The following is a 25,602-nucleotide window of genomic DNA, read 5'->3' as shown; positions in this document are numbered from 1 at the left end:
CCAAACAGAACCAAAGTGCCATTCCACCCTCTCATCTTCTGGCCTCATTGCACTGTAATATTTGGGTTGACTGTTGTTTGCATCAGTGTTTCAGGAAGATGAAAAAATTGTCATTATTTATTCACAGTCATGTCATTTCAAACCAGAACATAACTCTTAAAAAACATTGTGTCCACACAATGAAAATCAATGAGGGCCAATGCTGGTTGAATATAAATGTTTTTTGAAATATGTTTTTGATCTTGTGAAAAAGGCATTGAAGTTTTGCAATGACATGTGGATGAGTAAATCATGAATTTTTTTTACGGAAAACGATACCTTTAAATTATCTCGACTAGTTGGTTTATATACATTTTGCTCAGAGAGAGGGTGGAAAAGGATCATAAAAATTTAACTCTAACAGTTTTTGGTGCAATCATTCCTAATAATTAAAGAAAATAAAATGGTACAAAAGTATGAAAGTGTAGAAAGTATACTTGGATATCTGATATAGGTTGAAAAGGTAAGGAGGAAAATATGGTAACCGACGGACCATTTTCACAAGCTTGTGATGACGTGTTGAACGGTATATCCTATAAAGTTTTTTTTATTTTCTTTTTTTATAATGTATGTACATTTATAACATTACACTTTGTATTATATTACCTTTGCATAAAATTACAAAAAAATTATAACGCTTATGCAAGTGTGTTTCTTATGCAGCGCCTATGGAAGTCACAGTAAATTTGACATCGTTCTCTCTCTTGACTGCGTTATCAGACTCTCTATTATTTTCATTTTTGTTGAAAGAAGTGAAAAACACTATCGTTGATTTTTTCTTTTGCTATTGAAGCAAATGAGAGTGCAAAAAAATATATTTGTGGTAGTCTCACATTCCCCCCTATAGAAGTTTACCCAACTATGACGACTTGTGGTGCCGAGAAACCCAGAAACGTGAAAAAGGTCCATTGACAACCACACGCGCTTATGTATATGCAAATGTTTTACAATGTTTCCTCTTGGGAGCAAGCGTCTCCGTCTATTCAAGAACAATCCCTGACACACCCACTTTTGTGAAGGGAAAAGACGATATCTGAGCTGTTTCTCAACTACTGAGCTTCAGTGTCAGCATCTTACCTCTTCTTTTTCTTTTTCTCTTTTTTCTTCAGTTTCTGCAGGTCTTTCTTTGCGATTTCAATGATATCCGCTGCCTCTTTTTCGGGTGCAAGATGGGCGGGGGAGATGGCGGAGCCGGTGTAGAACGGAGAGCGTGTGGAGGCGCGCGACAGGTTTTTCCTTAGGTTTTCATTCACAGCTTCACTCTCAAGAAGCTTCGCTCTACAAAAAATAAACGCACACATACACATTACACACAAGCAGGCAGAGAAAACTAATTGAATTACTTTCCAGTAAAAAAATGAAGTTGTTATGTAAATACTGCTGTGTTTTTTTAATATATTGAACTATAATATTAATTCACATAGTAAATTAGGATGTTTTAGTTATATTAGTCGTTTGTTGGGAAAAAGTTTGTTACTACTTTTTCTATTCTAAATAGTTTTGCAGGCATTACCTGAGCTCCTCGATCTCTTTGATGTAATTATGGATCATGTTTCCGATCTCTTCATTGCCCTCACCTGCGGAAAAGTTCAGCTCATTCATATACAGACATGAGGTATGTAAAACGAGTAGAATCATTGTTCATCTGAAGGAAATTATCCTTTCCTCAGGGATCAAATGAACCAAATGGGGTCTTGGATTATGTTCTGGTCATATTTTGAAAATCCCAGCATTTTTTGCATGTACCTGCTCTGGCGAGGGTCTGGTTGGCCTGGTCGCTCAGTAGCTGGGTGAGTCTGGCTCGCTGGGCATCGATGGTTTCCTGCATGGCTTTCACTCGCACACGTAGGTTGTTGTTTTCCGTCTGCAGCATTGAGTTCTCATGAACCATGTCATTTATGCTTTCCAATCCGTCCTCGCCAACCATACGCTTTCCCTGAGAAATATATGAAATTTGAACATCTTTACATTCATCTTTTGTATTAGGTGAATATAACCTTGGGCGAAATGTAAATTTTTTCATTTAGATGCCTTTATCCAAACACGTCTTACTAATTAGACTGCATTTACCATTTTGTGAATTGTTTAATGTATGTACAGCAGAGAAAAAAATAAAGAGAACGTTTCAAAATGTAAAAACAGTTTTTCTGAATTAATTTTTTTTATGTTGCGTCTAGGTAAAATCACGATATCTTTTTTCATTCTGTGAACTACAAATAATATTTCTTGCAAATTTCAAATAAAAATATTTGCAGAATTTGTGTTTTATTTGCAGAAAATCTAACTGGAGAAACAGGTCAAAATAACAGAAAAGATGTTCTGGATTTTTTTCGGTCCTCAAATACTGCAAAGAAAACAAGTTCATTTCACTTTTAGCCAATTCAACTATTATATGTGTAAATGTATTTAGAAAACATTTTAAAATGTTTCTTTTATCGGATAACCTTGATTTATATCCCCGTTTTCATATGTCTTGTCATCCTGTAAGTCTTTCACATTGCTGTTGGATGACTTTAGGTCAATGCTGAGGTTTGAACGCTTAAAATTCAACAGACACTAGACTGGAATGGCCACAATACATTTAGAAATGCGGGAAGACTACATCTAGAAATGAAAATTTGGAAACAAAATTCTGAGGCTGTATGTTCGTCAACACAAAGTATAAATATCCCATAACAAACCGTCTTGTACTCCATCAGCTCCATTTGCAAGCGAGCGATCTCCGTTCTCAAAGCGCTGATCTGCTGACTGGCCCGGTCCTGGTTGACCATCACTCTGTTCTTAATATTGCGGGCACGATTTGCATACTTCAGCGTGTTCAGGGTCTCCATGAAGTCTCTGTCTGATGGGCTGATGCAGGCAATCATCACCGTCTGACTGGAAGTCACAAGAGACAGGAAATGTTTGAAAAGACATTGACAATTAATTGTCTCAAAATAAATTAAATCTACAGGTATACCTGTAGGCATACAGGCATACCTGTTTCCTCCCAGGGAGTCTTGAAGCAGGCGGGTGAGTTTGGAGTCGCGGTAAGGCACGTGTGTGGAACGTTTGCTCCTGTCACCCAAAGCGCTGATCACATTGCCCAGAGCTAACTGCATCACCACAGAACAAATTAAGAATTATTAAGATATCAGAGGCAATACATGTCAGTGTCACATTAAAATGCCTCACGTCCATGACGAGTTTGATGTATTAATAACCACCAGGTGGCAGTATTACTAGATACAGGAGCACATAAATATATGTTATGTGGAATGCCATTTAGTCTTTATTGTCACATAGTGCCTTTTGTAACATTCCTTTGTTGCTCAAAGCATTAAGTGTTTAAAAAAATTGTTCTGTGTTTGGTTATAATATAACTAATTTATATAAAATTTATATTAAAATTATTTAAGAAATGAATAATCCTTGTTCTGTGTTTGGTTATAATATAGCTATATATTTTATTCCATTCCATTCCATTTTCTACCGCTTATCCGAACTACCTCGGGTCACGGGGAGCCTGTGCCTATCTCAGGAGTCATCGGGCATCAAGGCAGGATACACCCTGGATGGAGTGCCAACCCATCGCAGGGCACACACACTCACTCATTCACTCACGCACTCACACCCTACGGACAATTTTTTCCAGAGATGCCAATCAACCTACCATGCATGTCTTTGCACCAGGGGACGAAACCGGGGTACCCGGAGGAAACCCCCGAGGCACGGGGAGAACATGCAAACTCCACACACACAAGTCGGAAGCGGGAATCGAACCCCCAACCCTGGAGGTGTGAGGCGAACGTGCTAACCACTAAGCCACCGTGCCCCCCACAATATATTTTATATAAAAAATAATTTATTTAAATTTTTTATTGTATATTACTTTTAGTAATTTAAATTAAAACTACTCAAAAGTTATTGATTCACTGCAGAGGACTACAGGAAGTTGTTTGTTTAACAATAAATTAGGATTTTCCACCTGTTTTATCAAATATCGTGTAAAATTTAAACCAAAAAAGGTATCAGACCTTTGTCAAACAGGTGAAACAAACAAAACTTACTGTTCAGTGCATCTAAACACTAACATTTGAATGAATTTTACAAACTAACAATCTATTACAAACAAACTCTATCAATTCTGTTCTTAACAAAAAAGTTCTTCTCTTACCAGTCCACAGTTGATAGAGATGCCCTCCTTGGCTCTGTCCCCGGTGGCCCCTGTTCTTTTCAGGCGTTCAGAGCCGGCTAAATCAACAAAGTGGAATTTAGCCGTGAGCGTCTCGAACTCGTTCATTTCTGAGGATCCGTTCACCAGCCTGTTATCGGTCTCTGTGTCCTGTAAAATTAAAAGAAAACAATATAAAAAAGACATCATGAAAAGCTTACTGATGGTAGACCAATCAGCTTTCTTTTAACTTGATGCCAGACTTCAGCAATGGTAATAAGGTAAATAACGGAGTATAAAAATGTTATTTATTAGGGATGTAACAATCAAAATCTCACTGTATCTCACTGTGCGATAATACCTCCTTATACAGTCCAAGGTACAGTATTTATTGCTATATTTAAAATCACAAATCTCTATTATAAAATAAAATAATTGCACCAGATGGACCTTGCCAAAGGTAACATCTATTTCATATCTATTATTATTTTTTCTATCATTCTCTATGTTAGGCCCAAAAGACCTATTGTTTCCTACAGTCATGTGACCACGATAATATTGAGAGAATTTTTTGCTATTGCGAAAACACGATATCGATAATATTGTTACATCCCTAGTATTTATACTAGAAACTTATTGGTATGAATACCAATATATATTATACTGACATACTATCTGATAACGATTCTCTTTCCTTTTTCCTGGCTACAACAGTGCAAACATTTGGTTAGAAACCAAAGATTTAAAAGCAGTTTTTTTGTTGTTGTCTCTCACAGATCCATGTTATTGTGATCAGCATGAAACAGCAGGGAGAAAGTTTTCCAGCAGCCTTTTGAAGTTTGCCAGCTGGGTGGAGTCACTCACATTGTCTGAGGCACAGACTCGAACTTGGCACAGGTGGATGGTGAAGATGGCATGTGAGCGCGAGCTCTGAACGTTCATTTGAGTGCTGGCAGTGGTGCGAGATAGAGCACCTAGTCTGAGACACTGCATCATCTGCAAAAGACAGAGAGATTCATTTCTGATTGGGCCCTAAAAGGGTATAAGGACAATAAAGAAATAATGCATATATGGTGTTCTTTTAAGGTGATCATAAACTTTCAAAAACCTGATAAACAAACAATGTAAAAAATATTTACATAAAAAATTAAAAGATTAGATTTATCAGTACTAATAATATTTTAATCTTTTTTGATATTTTTGATTACTTAAAATTTTATATTTAGTTTATATATTATATATGTTTGTGTTTATATACAGCTGTGTGTGGTGTGTATATTAATGTATATATGAATACAAACATGTATATGTAGATTATATTTAAACATAAATGTTTACGTTGGCATCAATTAATCGTGATGAATCGATTTGACAGCACTAATGTTAACTGATAGAAAATAAAAATAGGTAAAACAATTACTTACCGCTCATTAGATTTGAATTTTCATAAAAAAACATGTAATTTATTTATTTGTTTGTTAAGTTTTACCTCAGCTTCAGAGCTAACAGTACGTGTTGTGACTCCCACAGTGTAAATCCCTCCGTTGGCATCCTCATGAATCTTAATGTTGGATTTCTGCTTCCGGGCCTCCACATCACGGGTGGAATCAAACAGGTCCAGGACTTCTTCATTGTACAACTATAATACAAAATGCCCCACCTTAGACAGCTGAAAACATGCAAACGGTTTATGTAATTAATTAGCCAAGTAGAGGCTTGTGTGAAAATCTCCAAACTCTGCCAATGTTAAGACAAGCATTCAGTATTTGTGGCACGCTGTCAACACCACTACTGGCATGACAGCAGCTCTAGCTGCATGTCAATGTATAAATTTAAACCTCTGCGCTGATATGAACAGATAACACAACATCTTGACTTCCATTAAGGCCAAACATACCAGGCCTGTCACTCATCAGGAGCCACATGGCTCTGGAATCCTAAAGGTGGTTTCCAGAGCTCAGATTAAACAAGAATGACTGAGAAACCAGCGTTTGTTGTCACCTCTAAGAATTGGGCGTTGATCTTAAACTCAGGCACGGGACGTCCCTGTTCTGTTGCGCCCTGTCTGCGCTCTTCTATGCCCCTGAAGAGGTGACTGACCGCGCGTGGGATTATTCCCAACTCTACATCACCGTTCACATCAAAGCCTGTGCCCATGGTGTGCGTCTTCCCAGAACCGGTCTGTAAAGACAAAGGATGTCAGGTGAAGACAGGCTCCAAACAATCCCCACCCATAATTATGTTTTGGGATAAAATAAAAGAAGACAATAAACAACAATGCTATTATAGGGACAAATTCCAGCGTTATGAATGTGTCATTTTCAGTAAAAAATGTTAAACCATCCCTTTATATTTGACTTAACCACTGATGATAAAGTAAACACTGCAAAAAATGACTTAATGACTTAATATATTTTTCTTGTTTTCCAGAAAAAAATTATACAAATTCTTCAAGATGGATTTTCTTGATGACCAAAGAAAATTATTTTGGTTAAAAAAAAATATGAAATTTCAGTGAATTTGTGCTTTAAACAAGCAAACAATCTACCAATGGGGTAAGAAAAAGAATCTTGGATTAAGGTTTACCTTTTTCTTAGTCACTCAATTCAAGATAATTTTTCTTACCCCATTGGCAGATTTTTTTGCTTGTTTTAAGCACAAATTCAATGAAATCTCTTTTTTTTCTTAAGTCAGTTTGCTCATCAAGAAAATGCTTCTTGATTCAAGAATATTGACAAACGTCTACTGGAAAGAAGACAAAAAAGACACAGATGTTACGGATGTGACAGGCACATGTATCAGAATTTTTGGATGACTCCTTTCTGAACATAAAATGACTATATTTAGAAGTGCCCATTTATGAGGAAAAAGAACCATTGGCGATGTGACAATCCTGTTATGGAAGTGACAATTAGCTGACTATAGAAATATTTCCTTTGAAATCATAAAAAATGCTTTATAACGTTAAGATAGATGTGTCTCAGTTCTCAGTCCTTTAAGAAAAATGATTTTCTCACCTTTGATAAAAAACAAAATGTTGCGCATATCATGAAATATAGGTTCACTTCAATTTTACTCTTTAATTTTATTCATTTAGTTCTTTTACATGCATTGTTACCCAGCATCTTCAAAGAAACATGTTCTCTAATAATTTTACACATGGCCATGCAACTGGTTGTGTGATAAATGCAAAGCAGAGACGTTTTCTGTTAGCATGGCTTGCTGAGGTGGTGACCACAGACAAAAGAGGTTCTGGGTCCTTGTTGCTATAGACACAGAGAGGAATGACACAGAGAGGCCTGTCCACACGTCACCCTGTGAAAGAGACGCTGACAGGAAGAACCTAAACAACAGCAGGAGAATGAACAAATAGCCAGAGAAATACTGAGGAGACGTTTGGGGTTCTCACGCGGGAAAGTTTTTAGTCATAAATCAGAAGAATACACTTGACAAAATATAAATTGTATTTAGATTGAGGGGTTAGGCTCTTAGTAATCCATTAGTATGATGAAACCCACAGCTTCTTGTCAGAACGTGTCTGTTGTTCAGGTTTTGACAGACGCTTCATGGCTTGTTTGCTTTTCTTGATGTGTAGCACGTTCCACATTATCACAGCTAAAATCAGCTTAGCCTTGTGTACCATGCAGAGAACAGTAAAATAAACATTAACCAGGTGTTTGTTGTAACAACAGAGAAAATACATTTAAATTGCATAATAATTTGTCTTGCCAAAAGTAACACATCAGTCTCTAAGATGAAGTAAAAGTCATTCAATTTCTTTTGAGCAGTCCAGGAATGCAAAACAAGATTTTTCTTGTTCTTTGAAATAAGATTTCTAAGTACTATATCGACATATTGTAAGACAAATTAAAAACACCATTTACTGTATTTGGTGAAGCTAAGTAGTATTATAATTTTATGTTAACCTTAAAGTCCCAGTGAAATAAATAAAAAATGAAATATTTCTTAAAAAAAAAAATCTGAAATATTGCAGCGTTTAAAGTAAAACAATAATCAATGTGGTTCATTTTCTTTTTCAAATTCACATAGCCTCATAATCTTCAGCTAAAATCGGAAAATAAACTCCCCCGTCAAATGACAATCCATCTCAAATGACGTAAATTAGACGGCATCCGTTAACTCCTTCCCTTCAACTGTCAGTCTGGTGCGAGTTTCATTTAAAATTGAAAACAGCTCATTTTACACATCCAATCAATTCTCAGTGAAAAATGCAAGCCACACCCACGAATTTGCTACTTTGAAGTTCCTTTTCACTCGGAAATGTAGAAACGATCGCATCTTCCCGTCCACGGGCACACGTTTGCACATAAGTTTTGTTTGAGGTGATTGGTCCTATTGGTCTCCTTATTTGTAAGTCACTTTGGATAAATGTACATTTTGAGTAGCCGTCAGTGTTTTATAATAAATCTATGGAAAAAACTGTTCTAAAAGCGATCCCAACATTACTGTTCCTCTGTACCGTTATAGACGTTTTTAAAGTGACAACATAAACAAACTTTACTGCACATGCGCGCATCCATGGACTGCCCTTAACTTTCAGTACACATTCACAAACAATAGAGTACCTGTTTATTATTTCTGTTAACAAGCAAAAGAAACCGAAGAACCGTTACTTGGCCTTATTTGTCTCTCCAATATTTTGAATTTAGACTGCTGTACCAAGCTCAACCGCTAGATGTCCCATACGGTTTCTTTAAATGTGACCAAACTACAGAACCCATTCAAAAGATTGTTTATACAATTTATAATACAATTATTATACAATTAAATATAATAAATAGAGTATTAATAGTTATATTATAAGACACTACAGACCGGAAGTTCACTGCAGTCCCAGCACGCGCGTCCAATGAAATGGTCTATAGTTATGCCGCTTTTCTCACAAAATGGAATGGTTTTAATGACAACATAAACCCATAAGGGCCGAATTACAGTGATTCTATATCACTATTAAAATGTGTTATTATAGGCAAAATGTGATCTGTCAATTTTAATACAGACTTAAAAACAATTAGACCCACACCATCCCATAAATCACTGTAAGATTCTTGAAAAGATGTCATTACAATGCTTAAGTGCTTCAGCCTTACTTGTCCATATGCGAAGATAGTGGCATTATATCCTTCAAAGCATCCTTCGATAAGATTCTCAGTGCAATTGCAGTAGATGTCTTCCTGCTGCGAGTCAATATCAAACACATAGTCAAATGTGAAGGCTTTGTCCTTTCCCAGAACCACCTGCGGCTCCCCAGGGGTCACAAAGGTACAGATGTGGCATCCTTCTATCTTTTCCTTTGCCAACTGTGGACGAATCCTGAAAAACAGAGAACATTTAAAAAACTTTTAACTGATTAATGTATTTGATTAATGTATTTTATGTTGAAGCCAGTTGGTAGTGTTGGTATATCACCAAATTGTATTCTGCCTTAACATAAAATCAATATATAGACCACTTTGGAAGATGTAAACAATGGTCCAAAGGCACTTCCGGTTCCATTTTTTTTTTTTAACTCACATACATAATAAAATCTATATATTCTATTAAGATTTTGATTTATTAAAATGTTATTTTGATTTTCTATTAGTCTGTTTCACTTTGGTGCTATCAAAACACAATCCTATTTGTTTAAACATAAAGCATGTAAAACAAGCAGTGCTGATAGAGCTGATTTGTGTACAGTAAATCAATCAAACCCTTAAAGGGATAGTTCACCCAATAATGAAAATTCTGTCATCATTTACTCACCCTCTTGTCATTTTAAACCTGTATGACTTTTTTTCTTCAACAGAACAGAAAGGAATATATTTTCAATAATGTTGGTTACCGAACAACGGCAGTACTCATTTACATTCATTGTAACAAGAGTTACATGAGTAAATGATGACAGAATTTTCCTTTAACCCTCATACACCACTTTCTCAAGTGTTGTTCATCCTGATCCAAAGCCTCCAAAACTACTGACACTAAAAATGCAGGTTCCAGTTTTTGGACAGAATATGTCTTTTTTTTCAAAGTGGATGTATGAAAGGATGGTTATAAACTCAGAGGAGGGAACATACTGTATACTACATTTCTGTCTAAACGTGATGTAGAGTAAACTTCCCTTTAGGAGGATTGTGACTGCTGTTTGTGTATGGAAATTCAGCATGATGCCCATACACACACACAAACTCCAGTCCAGAGCCCATTTATGAACAGAGGCCCTCTGTGAGAGAGAGAGAGAGAGGAAACTCTGGCAACCTGATAGGTAAACAGTCACACCCTGGGATTCATCTACTCCCATTTTCTATTTTCGTTATTAAACCTTTCATCTATATGACCTCTGCTTTGCCTAGTACTTTTTAAATATGTAAATATGAAAAGATTATTTTGTAATGAAAGAGTTGAATGAACTATACAGGGTCTTCTGATTCATGGTCAAATACAGCACTGTACTTTCTGACATCTGACATTCATTTTTATGTGAGGTCTTTTAGCTATATTGCTGATTTGTAATTGTCAGTTTTAAATACTGCATGCATTCAAACGTGTACAAATACTTTTACAAATAATAGCTAGACTAGTTAGTCTTTTCTGTTATAACCTTGAAATAGTTACTAATTGTTGAATTTAGTTTTTGCAATGAACTACAGTACAATATCCCTTTATGTGTAATACAATACTAGATCATTTTAAAATACCATTCTGCTCAGTGTAACAACATTTAGAGCACTTTTAAAAAGGGACGCTGATATTAACCTTAGCCAAATAGCACAATCCATCTGGCTTATGTCTATTTGACGTCTGCTTTTAGATCTGCAAGAAATCTGCATTGCAATACATAGTTTGGTCATCTTCAATATGTCTCGGAGACGTCTGAACATCTGTAATACCTCTGTTAAAAATCTTAAAATCTGCTGCATAAAAACATCTGCTAAACATCTTAGAAAGAGCAGCTTTACGTCCATTCTAAATCATAAACATCTTATAGACATCTCTGAGACGTATTGCAGATGTCATGAAGATGTAAATTTAGACGTCAAATAGATATAAGCAAGATGTATGTGTGCTATCAGGGTAACAACAGACTCATTTTCATGAGTAAAATGAATGGCTGTGAGAGCATGAGCTACGCTTAAGCTACAATTGACTCTGTATTTGGTCAGTAGAACTTTGTTCAGACTTTGAACGGCTTAAACTTCCACTAATTCAAGAAGTTCAACACCGGACATCGTTCATGTGAACCCTAATGCAGCAAACAGATCTAGCACACTCAAACTTACAAATTTACACATACACATTTGGAGTGTTAAAGGTAATGCTTTGCAATTCCAATGCTCAGTGTTCTTTAGTGTTATGTGTCAGTTTCAAATAAATATTGGTTGTTCACATTTAAAACTAATGTGAACTCCTTGTCCAGGGAGTGGAAATGGGAGTGTATTGCACTCTTGTAAATGTCTCACAATATCTTTTACAATATGTATAATTACAGAGTCAGGGTCGTTGTATGGTCTCTCTTTGATGACATCATCAGTCGTTACAGAGTTAAATTACATTTACGAGACCAATTTATATGTCCACAAAAGACTTAAAGAATTTACGATGGACTAAGGATGTCATTGTAATATGGTTTATTTTTGAAATATGCGTTTATGCGTTCCCTCAAAACTGCACAGAATGCACAAGCACACATGATGCCATGAGTGACAGGCTTAACCCCTGACTTTGGAGACATTCGAGATGTCACATCGCAAGACAAGACACACAAGTGTGTTTGAGCAATCCAGTCTTGAAAGTGACATCAGGACTGAGAGAAAGAAAAGAACAGCTAGAAAATAATGCTAATAAAGGGAATTAACTTTAAGTCTATCAGTAAAGGTGGATAAAAGAAATGCAGGGTAGCTCGCACACTGTTTAAAAGACATGAAATGCACATCAGCTTCTGACAAGCCTTAATAATGTGACTGACCCTGTTAATGTCAAGCTACAGACCTCATTACTGCGATTACTCTGACAAAGTCTCCACAGCTTCACATATTCCCAGAAAAAGCCATGACTGAATTGGGTATGACTGTGCTCTGCGGGTTATCTGGCCATTATCCAAAGGCACATGAGTCCAGTTGGTCTGTTAATGATCATTTGACCTCTCAAAACTTCTCAGATGACCACATAATGAACCAAGAACCGGTGATCGTAAATAATGTGAAATGGAAAATAAATTGCAATTCCAATAAAGCAGACTTATTTATGCAAATGAACAACTGCTTCAAAAAAAAGCAAGCTTATAGCTTTATGGGTATTTTTTGCTCACAATGATACAGCTTGTTAAAGAGATGAAAGTAGACTCAAACCAAATTGTAATATGCAGACTTTTACCGAAAATATGAGGTGCAAAACAGATTGTAAAATATTAGCATCACACACTTGCCGACCTACGGTCATGATTTTCCAAAAACAACAAACTTAAGCACACCCTACAGTCTTGAGGTTTGTTTCCAGTTTTCCTTTCTTCTCGAGAGTCATCATTTCTGTTGGCAGGTCAACAGGTAACTACAGATTTCAGTCACTGAACATTATAAACTGTGGGATGTTAAATTAATTAACAAATTCTATTTTGATTAAATTCCAAAGTTTATCTAATGTTATAAAATGTAATATCTAGAGCTCTAGAATAAAAGTTTGTGTTTACATAATACAGTATATGTATACTGTATATAAATATTATAATGTCATAATAAATTATAACTGTGCATATTTTATATTTACAAAAATCATTGACATTCATGCATATATTTAAATAAAATATAAAGATTATTACATTATATAATTTAAATTATTGGTAAATATAAATAAATACATGTAAATATTTCCTAAATATTTATACACGCGTGTGTTTATAAATACAAAATGTCATATGCACCGTACACAGACATATGTTATGTAAACAGAGATTTTAATTCAGGATGTGATTAGTCACGATTAATCATTTGACAGCCTTTGTAATATCCATATCATTGAAAAATCTATGATATGCAGTGTTTCCCCTAGGTTTACAGCTTTGGGGGGGGGGGGGGGGAATTGACGAGAAATCATTTCCTTTTCATTCTTTATGTGCTATCTATCTATCTATCTATCTAGTCACATACATTGATTGTCTGGGAGGGTAATGCTTTGTAAAATTTAAAAAATGTTACATATAAATATAAATAAATGTATTTAAATCTTTTTAAAATTGACTTTGGCAAATAACCTTTGTTAAATGTATAGAAGTATTTGTTAATATTAATGGGCCAGAGCTTAAAAAAGTAAAGAACTAAAAAAAGATTTATAAATACTAACAAATATATTGCTCATTCATTGTTCGTTAATGTTAGTTAATACCTTTATATGATAAAGTAATTTTAAATGGGATTTTTTTTGGGAGACGGTTTAATTTCTATGATGCATTTATTGGAGAATAATCCTGTCAGACGCGGACGCTGTTCTGAACGTCATCACGTGCGCTGTTCTGAACGTCATCACGTGACATTCCCATACAACACGGAGCCATCTGCATAGCGTATTAAATATCTCTTGTCTTATTTAATCAGCAGATTTACAATGTCCTGACTAAAAACATTTTAAACACACATATGTAAATAGTAAGCGGCATGTAATTCATTAATATACATTTTAACCGCCATCCGGTGATGAATGGACTTTTGATGCTTGTCAGGGGCAGGATGCGAAACACTTAGATTGGAGCAGGAGAGCTACTACGGCTGCTACTCGCAGTGGAGTGAGTTTTGCCATCTTCAGTTCCCTGTGAGCTCTTAAAAAACGCAAATATTTTCATTTGGTTTTCATCTGATTGAAGCGACATATTTCCCGCCGCGCGCTCTCTGTCCGCTAATGTTTGTTTGTGTGAGCGCGTGTGCGCACTCATTGGGATAATTGTAAACGCGCAAACACAGACAGAAAAGACATGCCATCGTGGAAATAAGATAAATAACATATTACTTAAGGGTTATTTAATCTGGCGCTATAAAGAAAATCAAATCAAATTTACTTGACGTCCAAGGGTGGCGGGGCGAGCCGTTAGGAGGGCGGGGCGCCCCCCTTATATAATGGTAGGGGAAACACTGATATGGCTGAAAAGAAAACACAATAGTATGAATAGAAATGTTTAAGGTAACATAATTTTTTAAGGAAACTTAATTTAGTATAAACTGCGCCATAAGCTCAAAACACAAGAAAGGCTCAAATTAACCCGGATAACACACTTTGTACTGATTCTGTATCACACTTGCATTGATTTTGGATACTGTAATATTATTATTGATTAATTGGTTTATTAATTTTATAATACCATGTATGAGTAGCAAATATCTGTTGCAATATACAATATACATTTGCAAAACCTGCAGACAGTAACACCCAATTGTTAGACCTAACTGTATAAGGCACTGACTGATAGGGACAGGCAACGACTGTAGTTATTACACTATAATGATAACAATTAATAATTATAGATTTTTTCCCCTATCAAGTGTTTATGAAGTTGAACTCCTACCTTTGTTAATCCTTATTGCAGACAAACCCACAGACACACCCTCAGACCGTTAACAGACTTTCTGAGGCAAATTGCACATAACAATCAACACATATCTAACATTATGCCAAAACCATTGCATGTGTTGCATATGCCATTATTATGGTGGCATATGTTTGCAATACTTTTCCAAAGCATGTATAGGCGGTGGTTCCTGCTAAGATGCAATGCAAACCAGATACAGTACTTTGATTGTGATAAGTCTGGCTATGTGAGACTACACTTTCATCCTTTGACCATTTGTCAAACATTTCAGGGAAACATGATCAGGGACCTCTGCTCTGCGGTTAAATGAATCCTGTTCATGGAAATTACCCTTTCTTCTGTATCTCTAAGCCATTTATATTCAATGAAAGGTAGTCTAAGGTTGTAGGAACAGAATAGTGGCCAGATGAGTGGATAGGGACTTATTAGGCTACATATATTTACAAATTTACAATAGAACCACTGTTTGCCAAAATATTATCTGGTCAAAGAACATACATAATGGTTCAAATCTTTTAGCTTTTGAGGAGAGGAGTGCTGTATTTTTATAACTGATCTGATTATTTTCACCTAGCAAATAATTTCATATAGATTGAAGGAGGGACTTAAAGGGATAGTTCTAGCGATGCACTGATATGTAAAATTTGGAGAATTTTAATGAGAATTTTAACATTGGAAGCCTATAGCTGACATATGGCCGAAATGCAGTATCTAAATATTAATTTTAAATTCCCTTAGACTGAAACAAAAGGCAAAAAGTGGACATCTGCTTTTATTTGAAAACATTGACTGCAGACAACAAGGTTACCATTTGTTCTCTTTTCCCCCACCGAAAATAATGTACCAAGCCTTCTTTATACTAGTTAATGACTCATTAACCTTCAAACTTTTCTTGCATATTTTTTATTTAATAAACAAATTATACATGTTCTTCCAGAGCAACCCAGAACATTTTCTTTATAGCCACATGTCTAACAGGTCTCAAAACAGAAAGCATTCAGACAACAGTTTGATTCAAACAATATGCTTTTGCTCCTATAATTGCCTCATTTATTAATACTTTATCTACATACTTTACCTACACCAAAAATGTTTTGCTAATAGTGAATGATCATGACAAAAAGATACTGTACTGTACTGTACTGTATTTTAACGGTGTGCAATGTGCAGCTGAAGAAGTTTAACCAGATGAAATGATTTATGATTTATCGGCTATAATATATCAGCCCTAAATTGTATTATCGTCCTATACTGAAGAGATGAAAAATGACTATTTATAAGCCTATAAGCCGATATGACTGATAATTTATTGTGCATCCCTAGATAGTTCACCTAAAAATGAAAACTGTCATCATAATTTACTCAGCCTGGTTCCAAACCTGTATACATGTCTTTGTTCTGCTATTTGGAAAAATGTCAGTAACCATATTCTTATCCCTATTATTGCAATAAATGGGGGTTAAGATCCGTTTTGATTCTTACAAATATCTTCCTTTGTGTTCAGCTTTAATAGTGAGTAAATAAATGACAGAATTTTTTTGGGGTGAACTGTCCCTTTAAGCCATATTTTATGCAATGGCTTTATAGGTACTTTTCAATTTCAGATTTCAATGTTTTTACCAAGGCTGCAAGGTATGACGGATTATGTCTCTGCAACGGAATAAAATGTCAACAGAAACAGTTTTTTCTATTTCGTGTATGGTTTTTAAATAACTGAGCGTGGTCAACTCAGACGCAGCGTTTCTGCACGTTAAAACGAGTGGCAGGTGAGATTGGGTGTGACAAAAAATAAACATTAAAGAGGTGGGAATGGCTTGGGATTCTATATGTAACTATATAAGAGTGCATATCGATGGCATGAAATTTTATTACTTATATCATGAAACAGGTTTTGTCACCATCCCCTTCTTCAACTAATAGAGCTTAACTTGCAAATTAACTTTAAATAACAGGTACAAACAAGCCTATTTTCTTACACGTTGTAACATACAGAATCATGCTATCGCATTTCTAAGCCTATTAATATCCAGTGAAAGTGTTCGTCCTAACAGGATAAAAATGTCTCTGAAGTATAAAGAATAATGAGGGAATTTTTGCAGAATCAGCTTTGCATTATCAGAAAGTGTGAAATAAGTATATTTCAGTCGCACAAATACAAGAAGTGTCCAGACTGGTTGACAGCCCGATTGCCACTTCCTGGATCAAAGGACTCACTGCACACATGCGAGGTCATGGACAGGACGGAAACATAAGGTGTCCAACTGCCGCCCCATGGGTCAAGAAGGGAAAAATAAATGACCAATAATGAAAACACGGAAAACCGTCAGTTGGTACACATCATACGTACACATCAGCAAATTAGGCATTCCAGTCTGAAAGTTTTCTAAAGCTTAAATGAATCTTATATTCAACTTTTTCTAATTATTTGACTGATTCAACTTTATTACTGAAATATCAGTAACTTTCACCTCTTTAGCATTAAACTGCAAAAGAGTATAAATGTAACAGGGTCGACACAAACAATGCATTCATCTAGTGGCTCTTTGATATTTATGCCAGTCTATGGATATATACTATATGCATATTTAATATCACAATATCTCAAGAATAATGCATTTTCACAGGAGTAAATACAGATCTATCCAGGAAAACAATTTTCTCCACATAACTAATTTCAACATTCATGGACATGATTTCAGATAAAATGATCATGAAAAGCAATTTGGTCAAGTGATTCTAAACTTTTGAGACGTATGCAGCTTTGATGTTTCAAAATAGTGGATATTGAGTCTTGCTTTATAAAAACGCAATTTAACATGCTAACAGATGTCTCATGTGCATGAGTAAACATAAAACCATCTATCTGAAGACGTCCACTAATGCCAACATCTCTACACAAAACCACCCAGCCCTTTGTGCACGTGAGTGTGTTGAATCATGAATTAACATGACAGATGGCTCTCAGGGTTGTTTCTATATAACTCCTTCATAAATAGTCATGAGCAAACCTTAACAAAATCCAATTCAGCACAGACAGAAGGTGGAACTCTTGATTTTAATGTAGTCCACCCACTTATCAAAAATCCACTTATTAAAATCTACATCTTGGAGCTAAATACGGCTGTCAATACCTTTCCGAGGATTTACCCTGAAATATCAAATAGTGACAACTGTATTTTTGCGTACAAATCCGAACTAAACTAGTAGTTGTTAAAGACAAAGTATGAATTATCATTCATTAACTTAGTAATTTTCGAGTAAAAACGATTTTTAAATAAAAAATGATCAAATGTAGGGCAGGACTCTTATCACAAAAAAATGAAGTGCCTCACTGTTCATGATGACTGGTAAGATAGAAGGTGTTGAAAAACAAGAGGGCTCGGATAAAACTGTTAAAAAAGTTGTTACATCGTTGGTTATTACATTCAATTTATTCCTTTATTTCACAATAAGACATGCAATTAAGAATAAATGTTACCTTTACGTTGAGTTAATATACCGTTCATAAGTGATGTGCTGTAATCAGGCAGGTTGCATTAACTGCTAAGACTAGTCTTAGAAATTAGTCATACATTTTTTTCTTCAAGACTGGACATGAATTCTTTAAGTCAGTTATTTCAAATTGCTTGTGTGTGACTAGTCTTAAGTTAGCGGCTAAAACACTTTTTTCATAATTGCGATCTAACAAGGGTAAATGTCAAAAATATTAACCATAATTCTGTCTATGATAGTTGTAATTAGGATACAGTAAATACTTTACATGTGAAGCCAGGGCTGCTGGATTAATCGTATTTCAATCGTGATAACGATTTATGCTTTATTGATCACAATCATTTTGATATTAAAGGTCTCATGAACTGTGCTTGTTTATTGTTTAAAACTGTTTTATGGTTTTTACATTTAAACATCAAAATCAATAAGTAAAAGGCTATTTTCTACACAGGTTTTGAGGTCAGCTCTGCAAACGCATGGTTTTAATGGGCGTGCCGCATTGAAGACTTTATAATTAAACGCCCACTGCTTTGATTGGAAAGCAGTTTGCATAGTTGGAGCCTTCTGTGAATTTGGTTAGACACGTTACGTTAGCTAACACATTAGCACCATACACAGTTTTCGCACAGCATCACTATTATCTGAAGACCTCCTGTAAATTAAAAATGACCTCCTCACATCAGTATTTCATGTGACGCAATCGCATGGGATGATTTTACTCAAATTGACTGACTTATTTCCCGGATGTGATGGCAAGGCTTTGCGTATAGTTTATATTGCTTATAGTTGTATGGTGTTTAATGATATATGACCGTACCTGTCTGCATTTGAGACCCGGGATCGCAAACCGGAAAAAAGATAGCAGCGATTGCGGGTTTCAAATGTTACGAGAGCTTGGATCATAAATAAACAAACAGGAGACTCCTGGTAATTTATGGAAACCATCCAGCATCCAAAATAATACCAAAACACTTCAAAAAAGCCTCTATTATTAGCAAACAATGAATAAATCCTTGAAAAATTATATACAAGCCCATTAGATCACAGAGATGCCGATTTGCACAGGCTTAAGATGACAGACAACCTCTGCAAGTATTACAGATGACTAGAGGTCCCCAGTTAATACTAATCTTGAGTGAACAGTGCTCAGGGCACATCAAGCGATCTCTAACAAAGAATAGTGATGCATAGAACATAAATGTTTTACTCACATAAGATTGCTGCGTCATTCCTATCGGATCCAATATTCACAACACAGCACTGATTTAACATTTTAGTAACTCCACAAATCCAGTGTCGATCTCTGCCTTGTTTGTGATAGAATCCTCTGAGAATTGAAACAAACAAACACTTCATCTTTTTCCACATGAGCTAGAACGTCTTTAAAATTAAACTTTAACTCGCATTACTAATGTCGGAATCCGAAGAAGGTTATGCAGCGACTGTATTCTTCCACAACTAAGGTTGAAACAATATATATCTTTAATATTCACTTCCGAATTGTCATCCTGCGAACCAATGGGCGGTGCCAGAGAAGTAGTCGTTGATATTTTTCTATGGAGGCGGTGTTCAACCTATCAATGTCGTCATAGATAGGTGCATTGCAGAACATGGTGTTCGATGGGCCTGGTGTATCAGATGTAATCTCAGCAACAAGGGAGTTTTCAGTTCTAACACACTAACATGATGTTTGTATGAATACGATTCCCTCTTATATAACAAAGCTGCTATAGCTCGGGTTAAAATTTTGATTTTAATTCATCCCTCCTTTAAGGTTTTAAAAGCAAGCACAAAACTCCCGATAAGGTAGTTTTTCTCAAATTTTTATCCCATTCCCAACTTTGAAGGGATCGAAGGGTTCCGAACCCCACCCATCCCCAATCGCCCCAACAAACTGGTAAATTGTGGTCAACTGTCTGTTGGTGTTGAATCTCCACTTTTCTTTTCATTCCATGTCACAAACTTATCCATTGCAAATTTTTATACACACTACCACCTCTCCACAATAATGTTTTTGTTCTGCTTCAATTTGCATTCCGATGTGAAATCATTCTCATATGCTACTATGGCTCAATTGCAATTTTCTTTGCAGTCCGATATTGTTTTAAGTTAGACTTACCATTAAATGTGTAAATGTTTTGAGTGTATGGTCAATAAATAAAGGAATTAATAGAGATGTGCACAAAAAAGACAAAATTTCCTCCCATTTCCCTTCTATTCCCCACCAGTGGGGCTCGCCCCACACTTTGAGAAATGCTGGTCAGAAAATCATCGCAAAACTTGTATCCTTTAAAATGCCACTTTACAGGAAATACAAAACACAACATTTTTTCACTGCATTTCTACTATTTTAATACTTTTTTGCAAAATCTACAGACAAACATGAAGGGTGACCAATATGAACAATATATAAACAAAAAATAAAAAATGGAGCAAGGTTTCATACCGAAGGTCACAACATTTTTGTGGTAGAGTGTTCAGATGATTGATTGCGTGCTTTGAAATAAGGTGTAGAAGTTCAACGGCAGCAGATTATAATATATTCATTGGCTGTATAAGTATAGGCCTAATAAACATTACAAAAAAATGTTCTGAACTGGCAAAATAATCGTGTATATTAAACGTGATTAAAATTTTGAGAAAACGAAATGGTGATTATCATTTTACCAAACTTCAGAAGTGTACATTTGTTTCTTTTGTTTTTTATGACAGGGCTCACGACTACCTTTTTTTACCAGGAGCACTGTTGCCTGCACTGTTTTTAGGGACGCAAGCAGAAAATCTAGGGTTTAAATGTGTTAAAACAGTTTTAAAAAACTACTACGCATTTAACTGCAGGTGACAGGGGCTTGGTTCTGCTCATCATTTTAAAAGGGGCAGAGCATACAGAGTTTAAACTCTGAATACACCAGACCAAATTAGTACTCTTAATCATTTGAACCTACAGAATATATGCATGTCCTTTTGTATGAAAAAGTATATATTTGGTTGTTTATAGTGTTAAAGCGAAACGAAAGGGCTTGTCTTAATTCATTCTTATGATGACTTTATTGTGTAGGCCTCTTAAGGACACTGATGAGCTGAGCTGAGCTGAGCTGTGACCGACGCAACGACACCGAGAAACATCAGGCACCAAGCCGCCAAGCTCCGGAACTCTCTCCTGCTACACTGTTGGTGATCTACTTGTCTTTTCACATGAGATATAACAATTAGAAAAAAATGTCAATTGGCAGGTTGTACATGCGCGAATACTTGTAAAAATTGCTCGCGCTGTATCAAATACTGATCGCAAAATGCAGTTTGATATAATATACAACAGATACATTTATGTTACATGACAATAAATATTACCACAATAATTAGCACCAAAGAATTGTACAAGAACTATAAAAAGGTTGGGCGAAACAAAAAAATGTTACGCTTTGTAATCAAGAAGCATGAATTGAAATTATGATCAAGTGGAGTTTTTCTTCTAATAACAATGATGACATTTTAACCAGGGGAAAGGGGTACAAGTATTCAGTTCAATTGAGTTACTCAATAACAAATGTTTGCCCAATTGCCCTTCGGAGTAAACATTTTAAATAGAAGAATAGAGGTCAAAAAAGTGAACCACTAACAAACAAATGGCAAAACCAAACAATAATGCTGTATCATGTTCAATATAAACTCTGGACCAATTCAACTGACTCAGAGAGTAATGTGACAAAGCAACCTGTTGTGAGGCCCAAGGGCTTCAATTATTAATGGCCTGCTCAAGCATCCAAGTGATACTGAATATACTGTACCATTGATAAAGTTTTATAAGCTAAGAACCATGACATTTCTAAAGGTCTTTCAATAAACTATATACAGTAAAAAAGCTCATCAGTGTGGTATCTGCCTGGCTGTTTTTCATACACGATAGAGTGTCAATTGCAAAACTCAAGTGCAATGACCTGCACAAGGTACACAAACAATCCCTTCCAACTGCTTTGGGATACCCTTAGTTTTACTACCTTTAGTTTGGTTTTACTGTTAATTGGTTATGGTTAAGTGGTTCAAAAATGTGCTTTCCTTCTGTACCATGAACATGAATATTAACATGAATACTTGTTTTTACTTACTGTTTTTAGTTACAATTACAAGTAATTCGAATGAATGTAAAATCATATAGGAAAACCTATTCCTTAATTCCTTAGACCTGAGCCACAACTTAAGACCAACATATCATCGCAGTGGGCCAGCAACCACCGCGAAACACACTTGAAACCATCTAAACATCCTACTCCAGGAATATTCAAAAGACCTTGACAACATCATAACAGTGCCCTGACAACAATTGCAAAGACTTTTGCATGGGCAAGTACCACTACTGATATGAGAATAGCAAGACAAAGCACCCTGTTGTTTGGCCCATTAGTAGTGGTTTATTCAAGTATGCTGTAAACTGTCTAATAGCCTTGTTTCAGGTTTAAGTCTGTCATCTAATGAACAGACATATGACATGATAGAATTCCCCAGTATTAGAGTTGTTATGCCGTTCAGAAAAAGAGACGCATCCAAGCATCAGAATTCTATTTGAAGTAGAGTTACGAACACAACAGATGAATGAATTAAAGTGTGATTCGAACACAAGTCAAATGGAGTGCATTTGAAAGGCAGCAGTGTAACAGGTAGAGACTGGTACTGTATCAACAAGTCATTTCAGCCTGGATAAACTAAAATGTGGGAGAAGTTTCCTAAATCTCATCTATTTCCACAGTAAAAACACTGTCACTGGTTAATCTATAATTAAACGGCAGTGTCTTTCGCTAACAAAAAGAAAAATGATAGATTCATTCTGTATGTATTATTGTAGCAGATTTGTGGGTTTAGGTTTCTGTCAAAGGCAGTCTTCATCGACTCCTTTTATAAGAAAATAAAGACTCCCACTGTCTCTAGGTGCTGAACCAGACAAATAAACACTGATGTCATGCCTTGTGAAGAGAAATTCCACTGATACTTAGAATTTGAAGACGTTACGCAAAGTGATTTCGAAGTACAATTCAAGCTTAAACAAACTTTGTGGTGTCTGTGCTTTGAAACCCAGAGGGGGTGTTGTTGTGTGTGATAATGTCTGAGATATGTCAACACAAGCAAGTTCTTAGGGTGCACCTTTGCTGGAGTTTGCACTATGCCAGAGAACTCTGAAAATCCATTGATTTCAATGGAGATTATGCATCGCAAGGACGCAGTTCGTTGTCACGTGACCAAAAGCTCGCAAATTTAAAATTCCAGTTGTTCTTTTGGAAATCTAATTTGCTATTTTTGAGCCAGAGTAGCTTCATAGTGAAAGAACAACTGTTACGCATGTATGACTGTACTTTTATGAACACCACTGTACCTAAGTAAATGCCCCCCAAAAAATCTGGTTTTTACAGTGGAAATGAATAGCACACACACTCATGTGATCTGTACATGCTTTTATCCCATATGCCTACGGAGTAAAAATACAAAATTACGTATAGACCTACTCAGCCAACTTTACCTATTTCCTGTGAACATAATTTGTACAATGTAGGATTTACATTTCCCTTTTTATATACCTTTGTAATAAACATTGGTTGTAACAAACATATGAAGCACTACACATACAGTTCTAATTTTAGTCATTCCCAGATCATACCGGTGCCTCAGGTGTTCGCAAAGAGGACTGCACCTGTTAAGATACATTCGAAGTTCCCACTCCTTCCTTTCAATCTTTGACAAGCTTTTATAGACAAACAGGATCTCTTCATAGAAATGTGACAGAAGAATAAGAGGCGGAGTGAATGACATTAGGCCTAAGACCAGACTTTAAGCAAACTGAGCTGCAGGTCAAAGTCTGTCAACTTAAGTAACCAGAGATCCTAAGACTTATCAGAACAATGAAACTTGAGCGGATAGAAAGCCTTTGTTTTAAAAAGAAGCATTCTGTATACCCTTTCAGTCTGATAACAAAAGGACGTGTTGAATAGCGTCATGATAGTCCTGAACTGTATGACAGTCCTGAACCTATATGCAAATGAATGATATATACACTGAGGATCAAGCAAGACATATTAATGACATCAAAGATTTGTTTAAATTGAATTGAATTAAAAGGTATCTAGAGTTGAAATGGCAATAAGAGTTTAAAATTATAACACGATTATATAATATATACTATACTGATATACTATATACACAATATAATATGGCTTCATCTATCTAATAGACTTAGAAATTAACATATGGTAAAATTAAAGACCATAGCCTACATGCAGTACACATGACATCTGTTTTTACCATAACTTCACTTCTATGCTTCACTAACATTTTCTGCCGTATAGAATATAAGGGCAATGTTTATATAATCACATAAGGCCTAGAGCGACAACCTTAAAAGTCAGGTAAAAGTCGTTTGCACGCAAAAAACCTTATATAACCAAAATGTCTAAACCGCTTACAGTACATTACAGTATGTAAACACAATGAGCTTGTGCCGAACATAAAAACCCTGTGGTGATGTTGTCATTGGGCCCTATGATGAAATGGTAGCAGGTACATTAGAGGCGGGCCCATATGGAGCATCGTCAGCTCTGTCGGCACTCCTGTAGAGTATAATAAATCCGTAGAATGAATATAATAAATTTAGATGATATACCTGACAGCCACGCGCACTGAGCTCTCGTCCTGTCCCGCAGACATGATCCCGTTCAGGAGACACGGGATAAATATAGATGATTTTCCTTTTCTTGATCGGCTTAAGCAGCGGATACACACACGGCGTCTCTCCGAGCGTCTATTCAGCCATTATGAAGCGCGAGTAATCCAGACAGCTGCTCTCTTGCAAATGAATTGATAAAAGACAAAACAAAACATCTCGTGATCGGTGCAGGTACTGTTCGATGACTGACTGCTCTTGCACACACGCGTTGTGTGACCTGAAGAGAGACTCTCCCCCGGAGCGGTACGTCATCGAAATGCACGTTAGGCCACGCCTCCTCCCTGCAACACAACAAAGACAACCCAATCTATGATCGTCTGATTTTTCCTTATAATTTTTTTTATAATGTTACTAGGTGTTCTGTGATTATGAGCGAATACATCTCAATAAAACGTTAATAAAATTAACGTTAATATTACATTAAATAATTGTAAAAAACAGATAAATGCTTATTATATAAAATAATAATATACATACATACTCATATATATGTATATACATACGTAGGGCATTACGTATTCCTATGTAGACCTATTAATAATTTTAACATTTGTTTTATTCGTTATTTTTCCTACCTACATGCTTAATGAGCACCACAGCTCAAAGCAAAACAGCATTGCTTCGGTTTACATA

At 35.8% G+C, this 25,602-nt stretch overlaps 1 protein-coding gene across 3 annotated transcripts in view; it reads right to left on the bottom strand.

Moving 5' to 3' along the window:
• Positions 1 to 25,191, bottom strand: part of LOC130420571 (kinesin-like protein KIF21A) — a 45,963-nt gene extending 20,772 nt beyond the window's left edge. For all 3 annotated transcript variants that reach the window (XM_056747933.1, XM_056747934.1, XM_056747935.1), the window contains exons 1-11: positions 24,907 to 25,191; positions 9,304 to 9,526; positions 6,194 to 6,373; positions 5,682 to 5,831; positions 5,057 to 5,188; positions 4,196 to 4,363; positions 3,019 to 3,134; positions 2,721 to 2,916; positions 1,786 to 1,975; positions 1,553 to 1,616; positions 1,117 to 1,317 (exon numbers count right to left, since the gene is read on the bottom strand). In XM_056747933.1, coding sequence (XP_056603911.1) covers positions 1,117 to 1,317; positions 1,553 to 1,616; positions 1,786 to 1,975; positions 2,721 to 2,916; positions 3,019 to 3,134; positions 4,196 to 4,363; positions 5,057 to 5,188; positions 5,682 to 5,831; positions 6,194 to 6,373; positions 9,304 to 9,526; positions 24,907 to 24,950 — 1,664 coding nt within the window. In that variant the 5' untranslated portion in view covers positions 24,951 to 25,191. The remainder of the gene's footprint in view (positions 1 to 1,116; positions 1,318 to 1,552; positions 1,617 to 1,785; positions 1,976 to 2,720; positions 2,917 to 3,018; positions 3,135 to 4,195; positions 4,364 to 5,056; positions 5,189 to 5,681; positions 5,832 to 6,193; positions 6,374 to 9,303; positions 9,527 to 24,906) is intronic.
• Positions 25,192 to 25,602: the final 411 nt, after the last annotated feature.

This window comes from Triplophysa dalaica, chromosome 5 (genome assembly GCF_015846415.1).
Source record: "Triplophysa dalaica isolate WHDGS20190420 chromosome 5, ASM1584641v1, whole genome shotgun sequence".
Taxonomy (NCBI): Eukaryota; Metazoa; Chordata; class Actinopteri; order Cypriniformes; family Nemacheilidae; genus Triplophysa; species Triplophysa dalaica.
This window is presented reverse-complemented; position numbering and strand designations above follow the sequence as displayed.